At 60.2% G+C, this 16,982-nt stretch overlaps 3 protein-coding genes across 4 annotated transcripts in view; 2 read left to right on the forward strand and 1 right to left on the reverse strand.

Moving 5' to 3' along the window:
• NOS1AP (nitric oxide synthase 1 adaptor protein) overlaps positions 1-11,820 on the forward strand; it is a 43,699-nt gene extending 31,879 nt beyond the window's left edge. The window contains exons 3-10 of one of the 2 annotated variants that reach the window (XM_027781905.2): positions 625-717; positions 1,074-1,147; positions 1,767-1,875; positions 2,116-2,257; positions 3,466-3,629; positions 4,176-4,343; positions 7,386-7,551; positions 8,133-11,820. In XM_027781905.2, the coding sequence (XP_027637706.1) occupies positions 625-717; positions 1,074-1,147; positions 1,767-1,875; positions 2,116-2,257; positions 3,466-3,629; positions 4,176-4,343; positions 7,386-7,551; positions 8,133-8,536 (1,320 nt within the window). In that variant the 3' untranslated portion in view covers positions 8,537-11,820. The remainder of the gene's footprint in view (positions 1-624; positions 718-1,073; positions 1,148-1,766; positions 1,876-2,115; positions 2,258-3,465; positions 3,630-4,175; positions 4,344-7,385; positions 7,552-8,132) is intronic. The other variant, XM_027781906.2, reaches the window with a different exon arrangement.
• Positions 11,649-12,313, reverse strand: SPATA46 (spermatogenesis associated 46). Its single transcript, XM_027781909.2, has one exon. The coding sequence runs from the start codon at positions 12,294-12,296 to the stop codon at positions 11,649-11,651; it is 648 nt and encodes a 215-aa protein (XP_027637710.2). The 5' UTR covers positions 12,297-12,313.
• A 566-nt stretch (positions 12,314-12,879) lies between these two features.
• Positions 12,880-16,138, forward strand: C10H1orf226 (chromosome 10 C1orf226 homolog). The gene is given in 5 exon segments (XM_027781907.2): positions 12,880-13,007; positions 13,010-13,083; positions 13,085-13,633; positions 13,636-13,904; positions 14,002-16,138. Coding segments are annotated over 5 exon segments (1,419 nt in total). The 5' UTR covers positions 12,880-12,976; the 3' UTR covers positions 14,498-16,138.
• Positions 16,139-16,982: the final 844 nt, after the last annotated feature.

The raw sequence follows: 16,982 nt of genomic DNA on the forward strand, positions 1-16,982 counted from the left end.
GAGCTTTGTGTTTAGTCACTGATCCTTGAAAGTTCCTGTTGGGTTTTTTTCCTGTCCAGTGACTTCTAATTCAAGTGGGTAATTGCATTATCCCATCTCCCCTGGAGAGGGAGGTTCAAAGAGTCCTCAGTAATCACCTTCAGTTCTATACTGAGCCCAAAAATAACCCCCACTCAAAATGCCGTTTCCTTTACCAGAGCTCAGCAATGGCCACAAGCCAGCAGGGCAGACCGGCCGGCCCTGGGGGCTGGCAGTGCCGGGGAGGTGGCAGTCTCTTTCCAGGGAAGTACAGCCCTTTGGAGGGCCAGAGCAAGTGCCTGAGAAACACCAGTTCACGTTTGCAGCAGCATCCTGAGCTGAGCAAAGCATTATCCACATCCAGGAGCCAGCCTGCCTTGGGGTGTGCTCCTCCAGCTGCTGGGCATGGGGACACTGCAGGGCCCCCCCTGTGCTGTCCTAGTGTGGGTGCGCAGGCTGATGGAGGCATGTGCTCAGGGAGTCATCTGGGATCAGGGAAACCTTTCCCTGTCCCTCTCGCCCCTTCCCAGCAGAGCCTTTTCAGTCCTCCCTGGGGCTTTCCTGGTGCCGGGAGGCTAATTCAGGTTTTTCTTCCATCTCCTGCAGTATGAGTTTAAAGCCAAGAATATCAAGAAGAAGAAAGTGAGTCTCATTGTGTCGGTGGATGGCGTGAAGGTCATTCTGAAGAAGAAGAAGAAGGTAGGCAGCCGTGCCTCAGCAGCAGGAGCCCTCCCCTCACGGTGCAGGGACCTGCAGCATCCTTGAATTTCTGGGATACTGGTGCACTGAGAGAAGGAGGGAGGGGCTGGAATCAGCCTCAGATGGGCCAGTACTCTCAGGGTGGCTGAGCCAGTCCTGATGCAGGTGTAGAAGAGGCTCAGGGGCCCACATGGGAGGTGATGTGGGACATGGCTGGTCCCCATCAAGACCTGTCCCTTGGCAAAGGGTTGCAGGGGAAAAGCAGCAGAGCTGTGACAAGAGCTTCCCGGGTCTGTCCCTGGATGGTCTGCCCTGTCCTTGATCTCAGGGGCAGCATCTGACGTACTCATTTTCAGCTTCTTTCATTGCAGAAAAAAGAATGGGCCTGGGATGAGAACAAAATGCTCGTCATGCACGATCCCATCTACAGGTGAGCCTGCTTGGTGAGGGGACAGAGGCTCGTGTGGCTCCACCGTGCCACTTACCCCATGCCACACCAGCACCACACTGGGGACCGACTGTGCAGAGCTGCTGCTGTCCCCACAGAGGGCAGCTCCCCTCACGTGCTGTGCTTTCCAAAACTGCCCATCGCTCTTCTTCCATCTTGCTGGCAAAAGCTAAGAGCATGAGGTGTCTGTGTCCTGGGGAAGCTGATGGGAGCAAGAAAGGGCCCCAGCCATGCCAGGGAGGGAGCAGCAGGCACCCCAGTAAGGAGGCCAGCTCTCTGAGCAGGCAAAGCAGAGGGGTGAGGTTTGCTCTTCTCTGTCCCTGGAGGGCTGTGGGACTCCTGTACCTGGGGGCGGAGCGGAGAAAGCCCCATGCTGCCTTTGCAGAATGCTTGCTGCTGCCAAGTCAGCAGGCTAATTTTCCAGCCAAGGCAAAACCACTGCCAAAAAATTTTCTAATGGGCTTTAGCAGGGATGTGCTGCAGAGGCTGGGCATCTGCCAGCACCCCATGCCCTGGGAAGCACTGGCTGTGGCCTCGGCAGTCTCCCGGGCCTGTGGGTAATATGTATGTTGATATCTTCCCTTCCTTTCTGTCTTTGCAGGATATTCTATGTGTCTCATGACTCCCAGGACCTAAAGATCTTCAGCTACATTGCCAGGGATGGGTCTAGCAATGTCTTCAGGTGCAATGTCTTCAAATCCAAGAAGAAGGTAAAGATGCTGGGATGTGCATTCAACCATCGCAGGGTCTCGGTGGGATGGCTGGGGCAGGACCCCATGGCATTGTGCTGCAGCTGGTGGCCCAGAGCACCCTGGGGATCTGAACTCTGGTGCCTCAGTCCCTGTGGCAGCACACCAAGACCCGAGAGCTGTGCCAGGCTGGGGAGGTCACTGGGCAGGGGCAACCCAGCTGAGGTTATGTTCCTTCTCTCCTTTCCTTGCCTGCTGCAGAGCCAAGCCATGCGTATCGTCCGGACGGTGGGACAGGCATTTGAGGTCTGCCACAAGCTGAGCCTGCAGCACACCCAGCAAAATGCAGATGGGCAGGAGGACGGAGACAGTGAGAGGAATGGGGATGATCTGGATGTCCCAGGTATTCTGCGAGGGCAAAGGCAGGGGTGGCATGCGGGTCCTGGAGCCTGGCAGATGTGGTTTGCAGGGTCAGCATCTTCCCCTGCCACTCCTTGCTGGCTGACACCTGCAGGGAATGGATTTGCACAGCAATCTGGCCTGCGGCACCTCGGGCTCAAGCTGGGATCTTGCCCAGCAAGGAGCCTTCGCTAGGTGTTAGCCATCATCCTCGCAGACATCCCCCTTGCTGGGAGCCCATTAGCAGCACCAGGGACTCTGCTGGGCGCCGAAGTACTCTGCGTGCTCGGCTGCACACACTGCAAACATTTCCTTGCTGCTTCCACAGAAGCCCTAAGCTCAGCCCTTCCTCATGTCCCGAGGTGCTCCCGGGGCCGGGACTGGCGCTCTGCGATTCCCTGCATGTGTGAAGCTGCACTTGGGGTCTTGCATCAAGCTCCCAGAGCTGCAGGCAGTCTGCGGACCCCCTGCCCCCTTATCAGCTCCATGGGCAGAGGGTGCAGGGAGGCGTGCTGCTGGCTGGGGGGCTGCTGGTGCAGCCTCATCACCCCAGGCTCTGCCGGGCCCCGGGAAGCTGCTGTGCTCCTTGGTGCTGGTGCCTGCCGTGGAGGGGTGGCAGATGTTTTGCAAGAGGTTGGTCAAACGCCTCCAGTGCCCGTTGGGATGCTGGTGGGTGCCCCTGCCCGGCCAGGTGCTGGATCCCCCCCATCCCAACAGGAGCAGCCTGGGCTGTGCCGCCGTTTCCTGCTTGCCTTTGCAACCAGTGCTGTTGTGATGACCTAATCATTGGGCTGTCCTGGACTGGTCATTGTTTGGTTTTCCTCCACACAATGTCCTGGCCGTGATACACAGCTCCCTGGGGATTTCTGAGCATCTGTTTTTAGTGGGTTTTTTTCCACTGTAATCTCTTGTTTACCTTTCTTTAGCTGTCTCTGTGTCTCCTGCTCTTGGTGGCCCACTTGTCTCACATCAGGGGTTTTGGCGGCTGTTCCCCAGGTTTGGTGTGCTGGGGCTGGCTGTGTTTTTGGCCACAAGCCTCATTCAAAGCAGCAGCAGGAAGCACAGCTGTATACCTCCGTACCAGAGCTGGAGGGTGGGTGGCATGGGGGCGGTGGGGACCGACCGGTGGGCATCGCCCACCATGCCGTGGGCGCAGCGTAGCAAGCTCCCACTCCACACGGGCTGTGTTCTGCTCTGACGCTGCTCCCACAGCCTGCCGCCTCACCAGCGTGGAGAGGGCAGCCGCCTCAGCAGAGGAGACGGACATTGATGCCGTGGAGCTGCCGCTGCCTGGAGCCGACATCCTCGACTTCAGCCGCGGCGTGACTGACCTCGACGCTGTGGGCAAGGAGGCGACCGCCTATGCCGACGCCAAGGTGCGTGGGTCCCTGCCCTCCGCTCTCAGGGCATGGTACGGCCCCAGCCCCGGCGGCTCTGATGTGCATCCCAGGGGCCCCAGGATCCGGAGGGATTGTGCAGCATTCCCCAGCTCCTCGGTCAAAGCCATCTGCCGCCGCAGGGCAGCCCTTTGGCTCCGGGCCCAGGGCGCTCCGGAGAGCACTGTGCTGAGCCTCAGCTGTGTGCAGCCACACGGAAAGCGTCTGGGGCAGAGCTGATAGGGATTTTTTCACGCATGCACGCAAAAAAAAAAAAAAAGACTGTTTTGATACACTGGAAATTTCATGAGAAGCATCAGCACTTTCGGGAGTTTTCTACAGAAGTATTTGGGCTGTGTTTAATACTGAAAAAATACTGTCTTTGAAGTTTTTCAGCACCCCCAGCAAAGCGAGCATTTGCTTTGAATGCAGCAGCTTCTTTCCTGGGTATTTTGGGGGCTTCTCTGTGCCGCAGCCCGTGTGTGCCTGGTGGCTCTCTGTGGCGAGGGGCACAAGATCACACTTTTTGATGTTGGTGTTTTGCAGAGCTGCCTCCACCCTGAAGATATCTTGACGGCGTCGCCCAAAATGCTGCTGCCCTCGTCCGCCCAGCTGCCTGACCTGGGAACACCCCTCTCTGCCCACCACCAAATGCAGCTCCTCCAGCAGCTCCTGCAGCAGCAGCAGCAGCAGACACAAGTAGCCGTGGCACAGGTTCTCCCCTCCGCTCTCTGCCCAGGGGAAGCAGCAGGCTTCCTGCCCGAGGCGGTGTTGAAGGCGGGCAGCTCCCTGGGGAGGGCAGGCTGCCTCCAGGCCCAGATGCTGAGGTGGTGGCTGTGGGGGAAGCTGGGGCACAGGGGATGGGGAGGGGCCGCCTCCTGGGCTCTGCAGCAAGGGGAGAGGAGTGGCCATTTGCCCTGGCCCCTGCACAAAAGATGAGGTGCTTAGGTCTGCGTGCCACCAGGTTTCTTGGTCCTTTGGCTCCTGTCTGCTTGCCAGCACCTGGCCTCAGCGTTTGCCCCGGCCAAGTGCTGCCTGGGCTGTGCAGCTGACAGCTCGTTCTCCGTGCCGGTATTTCTCATTTAAGCAACTCTAGCTGCTTCATCCAACTGATTACCTTAGCTTTAGTTGTTCCCTGACCCATCTCGGTGCTCTCTGCAATTGCTCGACCTTCTTTCTGGCCTGAGCAATCAGCTCCAGCATCAGAAAGTCAGTATTGGTCCTTCTGGCCAAGCTGCTGCCCCAAGAGCCCATGTGGCTGCTGGGGTCATGGTCTTGGGAAGCTGCTTTCCCTTCTGGAAGAGGGACCTGCATCCTCGGGGAATCCTTGATGTCTGCTCAAGTATGGTGTTGCTACAGGCAAAGCTTGCCAGGCAAGCAGTGCTTCTGCGGTAGGGACTACTCACCTTCAGTAATTCCCAGTCTTTGTGTAGCTGCAGAGCCTTGTGGTGGCAATTTCTTTTTCTTCTTATGGAATAGCCTAATGCCATTTCTTGGCTGGCTCCTGGGATGGCAGCCAGTGGCCTCACCCCCCTCTCTCTTAAGAGCTGATGCCCTGCTCTGGACCCCTGGCCACCCCCAGGGTGGTTCTTGTCACTGAGCTGCTCCCCAGTCTCTTCAGTGCGCACTGTGGTGATTTTGTATTGTAATTTATTAATGAGAAAGTTGGGTCCTATCATGTCAGATGCCTTTCAGATGACTGCATGCATTACATCAACACCTCTGTCAATGGCATTTGTCATCTTCTCTCAAAAAGTATCGAGTCAATTTTTCTTTGAACATGTGGTGGTGAGCACAGGCTTAATTCTTCACTAACAAAGTTGGGAGATCCACTGTGCTGACCAGGGCCTGTGCTTAGTCTATTGCTACGGGGACCATCCTGTAATTATGTTGGCTTGTAATTACTTGGGTGAGGATGAGACGCCATTTAGTTCCCTCACTGACCAGACACTTGCTTTTGCAAGACATTTCCAGATACCTGTGAGAGTTCGTTGTCTTGAATTAAGGCCAGGAGTCCTTCCTGGGTCTTGTCCCAGATATGCAAGATACGATGTTTGGGCTGTGCTCGCATCTTCTCTTGGCATCACATGAGCATCACCTGGCCCCTGCTGCAGGCACCTGTGGTGGAGACAGCTACGGGCTGCAAGGAAGGGTGATTTCCAGGCTGACGCTGCCAGCACCAAGCTTTGGCACCCGCTTAACATTTAAATGTGATTCCATCCCTGCCAGCTCGGCTTGGGGTCTCTGCTTCACCCACCAGTATTTGGGCAGAGAGTCCCTTTCCCACCATGCTGCCGTGCCCGCCCTGCCCTACCAGTGGCGGCAGGAGGAGGAGGTGACTGTTGCTCCTGCTGCAATGGTGTCGAGTGTCTCACCTGGCTGATGGCCCACAGGCAAACCAAAAGGGCTCTCTCTGTGCTGCCTGCTCAGAGTACAAAGTATTGCACCCCTTTGCCCTTGGTCTGACTTCATGGGCAGTTGCAAGTCCCAGCCCCTGGCCTGGCCTCGAGCTCGCTGCGCTTCAGCACTGCTCTGCCAAGGGCACTGCCCCGCTGCCTCGCTGGCTGCGTTTGGGCAGCTCAGGACAAAGCAGGCAGCACCGGCACTGCCTCCTGGTACCCATCCAGGGGGGCAGGTGGTCCCCAGCTGGGCTGCTTTTGGGGCCCTGTAGCCGCAGCAGCACCTCACCCTTAGCAGCCCTCCTCTTCCCCAAGGTCACCTTCCAGGCCAAGGTAAAACTCTTCGTGTTTGTTGGTGGGGCTTTTGTGTTTTGAGGTTTTTTTGTTTGATGTTTAATCTGTGCTCTCCCGGTTGCCCATGAGTTGTGGCTGGTGCAGTCCTTGCAGGCATTTGTAGGAGCTGTGGGTGGGTGGCAGGGAAGGGGTGCTGAGCTGGTGTGGGCTCCGGGTGGCTCCGCACTGCTCTCCCGTGTCCAGAGTACGCTCCTGGGGCTCTCCTTGCTTGAGCTCAGACCAGAGAGCTGCCCAAGCTGCCCCTGGCAGGGGCTCCTGGCTGGCCTCACCCAGCAGCATCCCACCTTCCCTGGGGCGTGGTGCTGGTGGTCCAGATGCTTGCATACGCGTAGTTGTGCTGAAATTAACCATCTTCTTGCCCATGGACTTCCCCTGGACTAACATTAAGGCATTTCTTTCCGGGGCCAGAGCGAGCAGCCAGGTCGCATCCCCAGAGCCACCGTGTCCCAGCAGCACTGCCATCTGTGTTGCTCCAGGCGTGTCGTGCCTGTTGCAGCCGGAGCTGCCTGCAGCTCCAGGGCAGCTCTGATGCTCCAGCCCCTGCTAGCGACAGGCGCCGCTGGCAGGACCCTGTCTCTGGGAAACCTGCCCAGAAAGGCAGCTCGGCCAGGGCTGGCTTGCACCCCCAGCACCATCCAGTTGGTCAAGCCTGTCTTCTCTTCTGCATCCATCTGGCTTCCTTCTGGGCTGCCCTTTCCTTGTGCATTCATGGCACATGTGCCTGGCCAAGAGTTCCAGTCAGTGCCACCTCCCTTTGCCTTGGGCTTTTCCATCAGAGAGGCCAGGGGACCATGCGCTAGATTTTCTGTGCCCTGGTGCAACACTGCTGCTTGCTCCCGCTCCCCATCACATCTGCGGGTACCTGCGGATACCTGCGCTTCTTCATCAAAGCTTGGTGGGATACTGGTGAGCCCCGGTAGATGAGCAGGGGTGGCCGGAGTTGAAGCTCTCAGCCTTCAAGCAGCATCTCCCACACGCTCACCCCTACTTTCCCATCACACAGGTCCACTTGCTGAAGGACCAGCTGGCTGCGGAGGCAGCAGCGCGGCTGGAGGCCCAGGCTCGTGTGCACCAGCTCCTGCTCCAGAACAAGGACTTGCTGCAGCACATCTCGCTCCTGGTCAAACAGGTGCAGGAGCTGGAGCTGAAGCTGGCGGGGAACACCACCAGTAAGCGCTCCTGCCCTTTCTTCTTCTCTCACAGCTAGCTGGGTCTGTGGAGGACATGCATGTGCCTGTTTCTCTTGGGGTTTTTGTGCACTTCCAGTGGTTTTGTGTAGGGAAGTATTAGTGCCCTTCTGGCCTGGCTTGTGCATGTGCGGCAGGGTGCCTGCATGCAGCGTGGGAAGGGGCATGGGGAGGGCTGTATGGACAGGCAGTCACATACGGCTATCAGCTGTACGTCTGCTTTCCCCAGTGGCTGTGTGCTCTAGGCCAGCTCCTTACCTGCCCAAGAGCCCCTCCTTGACCTTCTTCTCCAGCAGATGTGGCCCTCAGCTCCCTGCAGGAGCTGGGGTGGGAGACAGACAACTTTTTGTCCTGCAAAACTGGCTCTTCGTTGGCCAGCAGCAGCTCCAGGCACCAGTGTCACCAAATGAGCCCCTCCGAATGGTGGCAGTGGGGAGACTGACACCGAAACGGCCCCAGACCGTCCTCCGCTGGCCAGTCTGCAGCCAGCCGTGGTGGCCGGGGGATGCCCAGGCGAGCCGGGGTGGCACTGCCTGTCTCTCAGCTGTGCCCTTCTCTTGCAGCGGGCTCCCAGGACAGTCTGCTGGAGATCACCTTCCGCTCCAACGTCCTCCCCGTCCTCTGCGACCCGACCACCCCGCAGCCCGAGGACACCCACCCGCCACCGCTGGGCTCTGGCTCAGGCTTCCCCAGCACCCTGGGCAGCCCCATAGGTAGGAACGACTGTCTGGTGAAGCTGGAGTGCTACCGCTTTCTGCCAGGCTCGGGGCCACCCGCCCCGGAGCCAGCACTGGGCAGCCTGGAGCTCATCAAGTTCCGCGAGTCGGGCATCGCCTCCGAGTATGAGTCCAACACGGACGAGAGCGAGGAGCGCGACTCCTGGTCCCAGGAGGAACCGCCGCACCTGCTCCATGTCCAGCCCAGGCAGGACCTGGGTGACAGCCTGGAGGATGAGATCGCGGTGTAGGGGTCAGCAGGAGGTGGTGCAGAGCAGCCGGGCCCTGCCGGAGCTGGGGTGGACCCTGGCCGTAGCCCCCTGGCCCTGGCAGGGATGGGACAGCCCAGAGGGAGAGAGGGCAGAGAAGGGAGCGCGATTCTTCCAGCCCGCGGCCGGGAGGTGTGCGGAGGTGAGGATGCAGCCGTGCCGAGGGGGTGCGCTGGGTGTGCTGCGCTCTGGCGTGCATGGGCTTGTGTGCTGAGCTGGAGTGTCCCCGCTTCGCATCGGACAGTGAGCTGACAGCCGCTTGTGCTACCCCTTGGTCCCTGAGCTCCACAAGATGCCTTTCAAGGTTGGGCAGAAACAAGGGGCTCCCTGCTGGATTAGCCACTGCTGCTGGTGGGGCAGCAGTAAAGCAGGTGGAGGTTTTCGCTGGGAGAATGAGAGAGCAGGCATGGGGCAGTGAGCAGGGACAAGAGGGACCAAGGAGGCAGCGTCAGGGCAGTGGGCAGGGACAGAGCTGCTGGTGGGTGGTCTGGCTCTCTGCGTGGCGGAGAGGGTGGGGGACGAGGCCAGGGCCATGCTAGCGGGGTGGTTGGGGTTGGTGATGGTGCGCTGTCAGCGAGGGCATGTGAGAGGTGAAGCAGCGGGAGATGAGCCTGGGAAGGAGCTGGAAGGATGGGATGAGGTGAGGTTGTGCAGGGTGGCCGGGCACAAGCAGCTCCTGGCAAGGTGATGGTGTCTGTGGCGCTTCCAGGACAGGGTTTGTCCCAGCCTAAGGCAGAGGGAGGTCACACAGGCACTGCCCACTTCTCTCCCAGGCTGCGGAGCAGAGAGGAAGGCATGGCTTGGTGCGGAGCAGGGAGCCAGGGCAGACAGCACGGGGCTGTGGAGTGTCCTTTCCCTCATTGTCCAGTCCTTGGGCTCCTTGGTATGGCTGCGAGGTTTCAAAGCCTTTCTGGTGCTCTCAAGTCATGTTTTCAAGCACTTCCCTGCACCCCCCATCACCACAGGCTCCCTGCTTTGCTTTGTAGAAACCCCTCTCATTTCCCAGCACTTGTTTGCTCCCAGACCAGGGCTGGGGGATGCAGTGCTGGTGTCGACCTTGTGCAGGGATGGGCACATTTGCCACCCCTTGATGGGGAGCAAACTGCTTCTTCTGCAGTGGGGCTCCTTCCTGCCTCTGGTTTGTACCCTCCAGAAAAGTGAATCCAAGACCTCAGAATCCCCCACCAGAACCCAAGGTAACCATGGCTGAGAGCCGCCTGGAGATCATCCCAACCTCCAAGGGATCCAGAGCTTGTTTCTTTTCTACAAACACATTTATTAGCTGCCTGTTGCTGCAGCCTGTAAGAGGCCACAGCTGAAGGGGTGTGAACCAGTCCTAATGTCCCCCCTGCTCCCTGTGGAAACACTCGATGAGGTGGGAATTGGCACCGTTACCTTCCTCCCCATACACCCTTCTATCCTGCTTCTGCTTTGCTTTGTTGCTTCCCTGCTGCTCTTGCCTTTGCCAGCTCTGTCTCTGCTAGATCTGCCTGCAACTAACCCCTAGCTGAGGATCTCCCAGACATGAACTCTTGCTCTCCTCCAGGGCTTAGCCCAGCTGCTGAGGAAGGTCCATCACTTCTTTCTGCCCTTTGGAACTGAGAGCTGCTGAGGAGTGAGGTGTGGGTGAGACCCTCGGGGTCGGTACGGGCTGTGCTATGCACCCTCTGCTGCAGGAGGCTGGGTGCTGTGAGGAGTAGAGTCCTAGTGGGAGGGATGGATGTGTTTCGGTGTCCCTAGCAGTGGCCTGGTGTCCAGGGGAGCCCCCTGCACTGGCCATGGAGGAGGCAGAGTGGGAGTGGGTGCTGTTTGGGACACGGGTGCTCCTGTCCTCTGGCCACCAATACCTCCATATGTCCTGTCCCACCCTGCTGTGTGCCAGCCCCTCTGCTGGGGACCCCGACACCCCACTGCCAGCTCACAGTGGTTGGAGGTGAAAGCATGGGGTGGGAAGCTGGTCTCCCCAGAGGGAAGAGGCGGGGATGACAGCATGCACAGGACGTGGTGCAGGCAGCGTAGGGATGTGTGGGTGAGCTCAGAGCGCGACTTCCATGTGGGCAGACAGATCGCGCAGGAGAGGGGACTGCAGGAGCTTGGCCCTATGCACAGGGCAGGTGAAGGGAAAGCCTGGGAGGAGCAGCAGCAGGCAAGAGCTCTCTTCCAGGCTGTGCTGTCTCAGAAAGCAGCTAGGGCTGAGCCATCTCCCCACACCACTGCTCCTGCCCGTCCCTGCCACACATGCCCAGCCCAGGCTGTGCCCCACAAGGAGCTGTCGGGACCAGCCGCGGGCTCAGGCTGCTGCCCAGCGCTCTGCCCGCAGGGGACGGTGGTGGGTGCCCCACAGGCTGAGGGTGCTGCTGGAGCTGGATGGGACCCTGCCAGCGTCCCGCTGCACCACAAGTGTACATGTGTAAATGATCCTTCTCCTCAGTCAGCGCTGCCTCCAAAATGCCTCTCTAGCCTCTCACTTTTGTTATGGGCCTTGACTGGGGATTTATAGCTATATTTTTTTGTCCTTTCTTTTCCTACAACTGTTGTGTTACTAACTGTTGACTCAATCTTATCTGGGAAACCAATCTGTCAATGTAAGTGCACTTAACCCTTGGGTGTTGTCATTAGTCGACTGGCTTTTGCTAAATAAATCTTTCTATTTCTCAAGGCTTTCTGTTGTCTCTTCCTTCTCACTGACTCTCTTTCTGTACTTCTCTCCCCCTCCACGCTGGGAGTCAGCACCGGCTGTGGCATCCCTTGCACAGACCCCTCCAACCTAAGCACCCTCCCCAGTGGGACCCTCGTTTGTGCCCACCAGAGCGAGGTGCCTGAACATTGCTGGGAGTAGCGGGGGGTTCAGCCTTCCCCTTCCGCCACTGCACAGCCCAGGCTCGTCTCAGGGCTGACCCCACAGCTCATGGGTGTCGGGGCACCCCCAGCATCAGCAGAGCTCCCTGCAGAGATGCTAAGCGGCGCTTTCAGGGGCTCGTGCGATTTTTGGCCGCTGGGGAAGGAGAAGTCAGGAAGAGCCTCTTAAAGGATGGCGGAAATGTTGTGCAGGCAAGAGCAGCAGGCAGACGGGGCTGGCTGCTCCTAAAACGATTTATTCCGGCGCCGGCAGGAGCAATGGAGCAGTGCCCTCCCGCGGCGGCTGCACCGCTGGCTGGGCTGCACCGCTGCCTTGGGAGCTGCAGCCTCCTGCGCCTTGCAGGGCCTTGAGCTTGCGGTAGTACACCTTGCAGCTGTAGCCCTCCTGGGAGCTGTGCTGGATGTGGGTCTTGACCATCCACAGTGTGGGGAAGAGGCGGCAGCACGACATGCACTGGTAGCCGTGCCGGGTCACTGGCTGCCCCTGGGAAGCAGCAAGGATGTCCCCGACCATGATGCTGGCTCTGCTGCTGGCCAGCCTGTCCCACTCGGGGGGCTGGGGCTCGTCTGAGGAGCCAGAGGAGGAGCAGACAATCTCTGAGAGGTCATCAGGCTCCTCGTCCTCCTGGGTGCTGGTGGCTGAGCCGCAGGAGAGGCAGCCCCAGTGCTGCTGGGTGGCTCCTTCGGTGCACACAAAGTAGCTGTAGGGCGAGCACCAGGGCCGGTAGATGGTGCAGGTACTGGCAGGGGGCTCACTGACCGATGGGGTTGCGGGGCTGCTGGCTGCGGAGGAAAGGGTCTGCAGTGACTCACGGGTCCCCGTAAGAACCTGGCCCCTGCAGGGTTGGGAGCTGTGCTGGAGACCCTTCCTCTGTGTCTCCATGGGATGCAGAGGTGGCTGGTTCTATCCCAGTATGTCCCCCCGGCATGGAGGGTAGCATCCCTCCCCTCATGGGGCATGGGTAGAGATGGGTGCAGGGTGGTGGTGGGCGCTGAGGCACCAGCACAGCACCGGGCTCACCCAGCAGCCGGCTGGAGCCGTCTCGCAGAGGGCTGCGCTGGCTGGCACAGGGGCAGCAAGGTGGGGACTGAGCTGGCACTCCTAGGGGCAGCACCCACAACTTTGAGGATTCCTACTGGGAAGACACAGGGGAGAAACCAGTGTAGCTCAGAGGTGGAGTGTGACTGCATGAGCCCACCAGGTTCCCAGAAAGCACCCGCTGCCACAGACCCACCTGGTCCCCTTTTCCCCACCCATGCAGGAGGATGTGCCCAGCAAAACCCCTCGGTGGCCACCTGCCCACCAGCCCTCGCTGTGCTGCGGGAAGCTGAGCAGTGCCAGGGCTGTGCCTGGGGGAGCCCTCCCCATGGCAGGCTCACCGGGAAGGCTGGCAGTGCCCCAGGGGCATGGGGCCTCCAGGCTTCTTGTCCTGGTGCCACAGGGCATGGCCCTGATAGAAACGGTGGGCTCCACAAAGCTCTCCATCACCCTCGCGTAGCCGCTGTGTGGCTCCTGTGCCACGGTACCCATGCTGTTATTTGGCTGATGTCATAAAAGGCATGATGTCACACGTGTGTGCAGTACATAGCAGGATACTCTGGGCAGTGTGCTCAGCCCCCAGGACCTCTGGGGAGCTTGGCCAGCGCAAGGGGAGAGCCAGCTTGGGCTGGAGAGGGAGCCTTGTGGGGGTGGGCAGTGCAGAGCCCAGGCTGTGTGTGCCCCCAGAGAGCCCCTGCTGCTTTGTGGGTGCCTGGCTGGCACCACAGGAGATGTCTCTGCAGGCAGCACGACAGGTCTGGGCAGGGGGTCGGCAGCACGTCTTGCCCAGCAGCGCGGAAGGGACTTGCCTGCTGTCCCCTTGCCATTCCCTTGGTAAATCCTCTCTCTCTCTCTTTCTTTCCACAACCTGCTTCCCAAGTCACTCGGTGTCAGGTAAGAGATGCTCTCAGTGTGATGGCAGTGCCAGTGTGGAGCCTTGGGCTTGCTGCTACCCCAACTCACCCTATGCTATCCCCAGTGCATGCACTGCCCTGTGCAGCCCTGGCATGGCCTGGCTGCCCACAGCCTCTGCGGGGCCGCAGGAGCAGCCTCCCCAGCCCCCAGATTGTGTTCCCATGCTGCTGGGTTGGGAACTGGCAGGCAGCTCTGGGACATGCCATCCCTGCCAGGGTCCCCCCTCCAGCCTGGCTCACACCCCCTCTCTGTTCTCTTTCCCACTCCAGTGGACCAGAGCATGTTTGAGAACGCCAGCGCCAGCACGGCACCTACCCCCCGGCCACAGCACATCCCTGCCACGGCGGGCACCCCGTTGCAGCCCTCCCGCCCCGCCAGCAGCCAGCACCTCCGCAACCTGGGCAAGGCCATGGGGGCCAAGGTGAATGACCTCCTGCGCCGCAAGGAGCCAGCCGGCCTCCCTGTCGTGGGAGTGATGGAGGTGAACGCCAGCGCTGGGGCCATGCTGGACACGGGACAGCCGGCTAGTGAGGATGGGTGAGCACCTCCATGGCGTACACCCCACGGCGGGGCCATTGGGACAGGCTGGAGGGGCCTCAGCACGGGGCTGTATGTGACTTCTCTGTGCTTGCAGGGCTGTGGGGCTGGATGCCTTTCCCCGGCTGGAACCCCCGCCCCCTGTCACCAAGAAGCGGATGCCGCGTGCCCTGAAGACCCCACAGGACATGCTCATCGCACCACAGCCGGCAGGGACCAGCCCAAGGAGCAGCACGGAAGAGCCCCCTGAACCGCCCACAGCCCACCCTGACCCTGCAGAGGAGCAGTTGGGGATGAGGGACCCGTCCCCTCCAGAATGCCCTGGGGTTGCCAGCATGATGGGCACCCCAGAGTCCAGCGGGGACCAGCCCACCGGTGCCCTCCCCGTGCCCGACCTCATCCATAAGGGCAGCCTGGATAGCCAGAGGCGAGTGGGCGAGAGGGCTGCTGAGACCTCACCCTGCACAGAGAAGCCCTCGCGGAGACAGGGGCTGCTGGAGCATGAGCCACCGGGGAGCACGGGGCAGACGGAGCCACATACCCCCAGCTGGGAGGTGGAAGGGCCCCATCCCGACCTACTGTCCTTCGAGTAGCGGCGGGGGAGCTGTGACAAGGGCACCGTGGGGGCTGGCTCTCCCAAACATGTCTCTCGCTGCTACTTGCTGGTTTTGGGGTCATTATTTTGGAGAGTGGGGGGAGCGCTGGGGTGGCAGGAGCCATTGCTGCCCCAGCGTGGGGTGTGGGGAACCATGACACCCCACTTCTCCCCAAACACCCATGGGGGCACGGCCCATCCTGCTATGGTTTCTGCAGCCCCATCCCAGTCAGTGCAAAGCTCCCGTCCTGCCACGGCGCCACCATCCTGTCCGCAGCCAGGGGCCATGCTGAGCTGGGGACCAAGGGTGGGCTCGCCCAGCAGCCTGGGTCCTTGTGCGTGGGAGCAGAAATGCCAGCCTGCCCCCAGCCCTGTTGGCTTTGCCGGGGTGAGTGTCCCACACTGTTCCCCACATCTGCGATGACTGCCCCTGTCCGGAGGATTTCCCAGCCTATGTTGTGTGCTTGCTGAGATACCCCGTCCCGGGGTGCCAGCAGGCTCACCCAGCCCTAGTGCCTGGTGCCAGGGAGCCAGATGGCAGATGTGCCCCAGACCGCCTCCAGGTACTGACCCCTCAGCGTTATTCCTCCCAAGTGCCATCTCTTTGCAGTGAAGCCCCAGCCTCAGAGATGCGCTTGCAGTGCAGGCTTTGTGGGGAGCGGGGCTGGATGCCTGGGGCCGCATGGCTGCTGGCCATTGGCTCTGGTGGGGAGTGGAGCTCCCCAGGAGAACCCTCTCCAGCTCCCGCTTGTTTCTTGGTCTTGCCCCAGCCACCACCCAAGCAGGAAGCCCACCACCCCTCTCCTTCCTTTCCTGGGGCAGTGATGTCTTTGCGAGACTGGGATGCAGGAAGCCATGCGGTCCTCTGATACTGCTCTATGATTGTTTCGCCATGAATTACAGGAGAGGTTAGGCAGCCTGTGGACCCTTGGGCTGGTGCAAGGAAGCAGCTGTGAGATGGCACTTTTTGCTCGGAACTTTTACATGCGTCCTCACTGCAAAAGTGCTTTTGAGAAAAAAAAGCTCCAAAGACCAGATTCTGTCTGGAGGAAGCTAGGGAGTCATGGATGGGGTACCTCTGCTCGCAGCTTCTCCTGGGCGACACAGGGTGGCTGGGCTGAAGCAATGTCTTCCACCACCCAAAGCCACGTTGTGGTCCTGCTGAAGGAAGGAGGTTGTGAGCATGGCTGCCTTTGCCCTGGGAGTAGCCGCTGTGCCTCCTTGCCTGGCGGCGTGGCGGTTTTCGTGGTGGCGCTGGGGCTCTGCAGTGCTCAGCCACTGGGAAGGCCTCACTCAAGAGCGAAGGAGATGCCAGAGACGCACAGAGCCTGTGGTCGGTGCTGAGGTATAACACACCCTGTGTATAATGTGATTATGTTGTGCATGGCTGATGCCACCCCACAAACAGAAATCTACATGAGTATGTATATGTGTATGCTGCCTAGACCTACACTGCATTGTATATGTTCATGGAAAGAAGGGCTTGTAGCCACTTTTTGAGGAACCAGCATCTTCCAACCCTGCCAATCACAAAAGAACCTCACTGCTGGTCCAGTCCCTCTATTTATGTTGTCTAGGGTGTGTATGTAGTTTGGGACAAAATATGCAGATTGCACAATAAATATTTTTTTTTTTTTTTTACTCACCGACACGTAGCTGTCCCTTGATGGAAGTGGACTGCCAACCCCAGCTCAGTATAGCCCTGAAGCCCCTGAGCAAGGCCAGGTACCTGCCAGGTGCTCATGCAGGGGGGGCTGCACAGCCGAGGAGTGAGGCAGTGGCCCTGGCAGCCCAGCCCCATGGAGGTGAGGGGAGCTGGAGAAAGCTGCCATCCAGTTCCATACTGCTGGACTGATCGCATAGGACGACAGGGTCTGCTGTGTTAAAGCCGTGGGTTTAAGGGAAGTATCCCCGCAAAGCACCGCCAGAGGCCTGACACCTACAAAGGGCACCCCAGTCCTGGAAGCCAGGCCCGGTGGCACAGCCAGGCACTCATCAGGCGAGTCTGGCAGTGCCCAGGCTGAGCGTGGCATGGCTGCCTGGTTGAGCTTGGTGCTGAGGGGATGGGACCCCCAGTCAGTGGCTGGGCTGAGGGGGTAGGACCCCCACAGCTGCTGAGGGACTGAAGCCCGCCCGCTTCGGGGCTGAGGGGAGGACAGATCCCCGGCGCTGAGGGCACCGAAGCCTGTCTGCTCCTATGCTGAGGGGAAGACTGGCCGCGGGGGTGAGGGGACCGCAGCCCACCCGCTCCGGGGCTTGAGGGGAGGACAGGCCTCGGGGTTGAGGTGACAGGCCCGCCCGCTCCGAGGCGGAGGGGAGGAGTGGCCCCGGGGCTGAAGGGACCCCAGCCCGCCTGCTGCGGGCCTGAGGAGAGGCCGGGCCGCGGGTGCTGAGGGGCCGCGGGCCCGCGGGCAAGGCCCGCCCCGCTGTCGGCCCCGCCCCGCTGTCGGCCCCGCCCCGCTGTCGGCCCCGCCCCGCGGGAG

Source organism: Falco peregrinus, chromosome 10, assembly GCF_023634155.1.
Source record: "Falco peregrinus isolate bFalPer1 chromosome 10, bFalPer1.pri, whole genome shotgun sequence".
Lineage (NCBI taxonomy): Eukaryota > Metazoa > Chordata > Aves > Falconiformes > Falconidae > Falco > Falco peregrinus.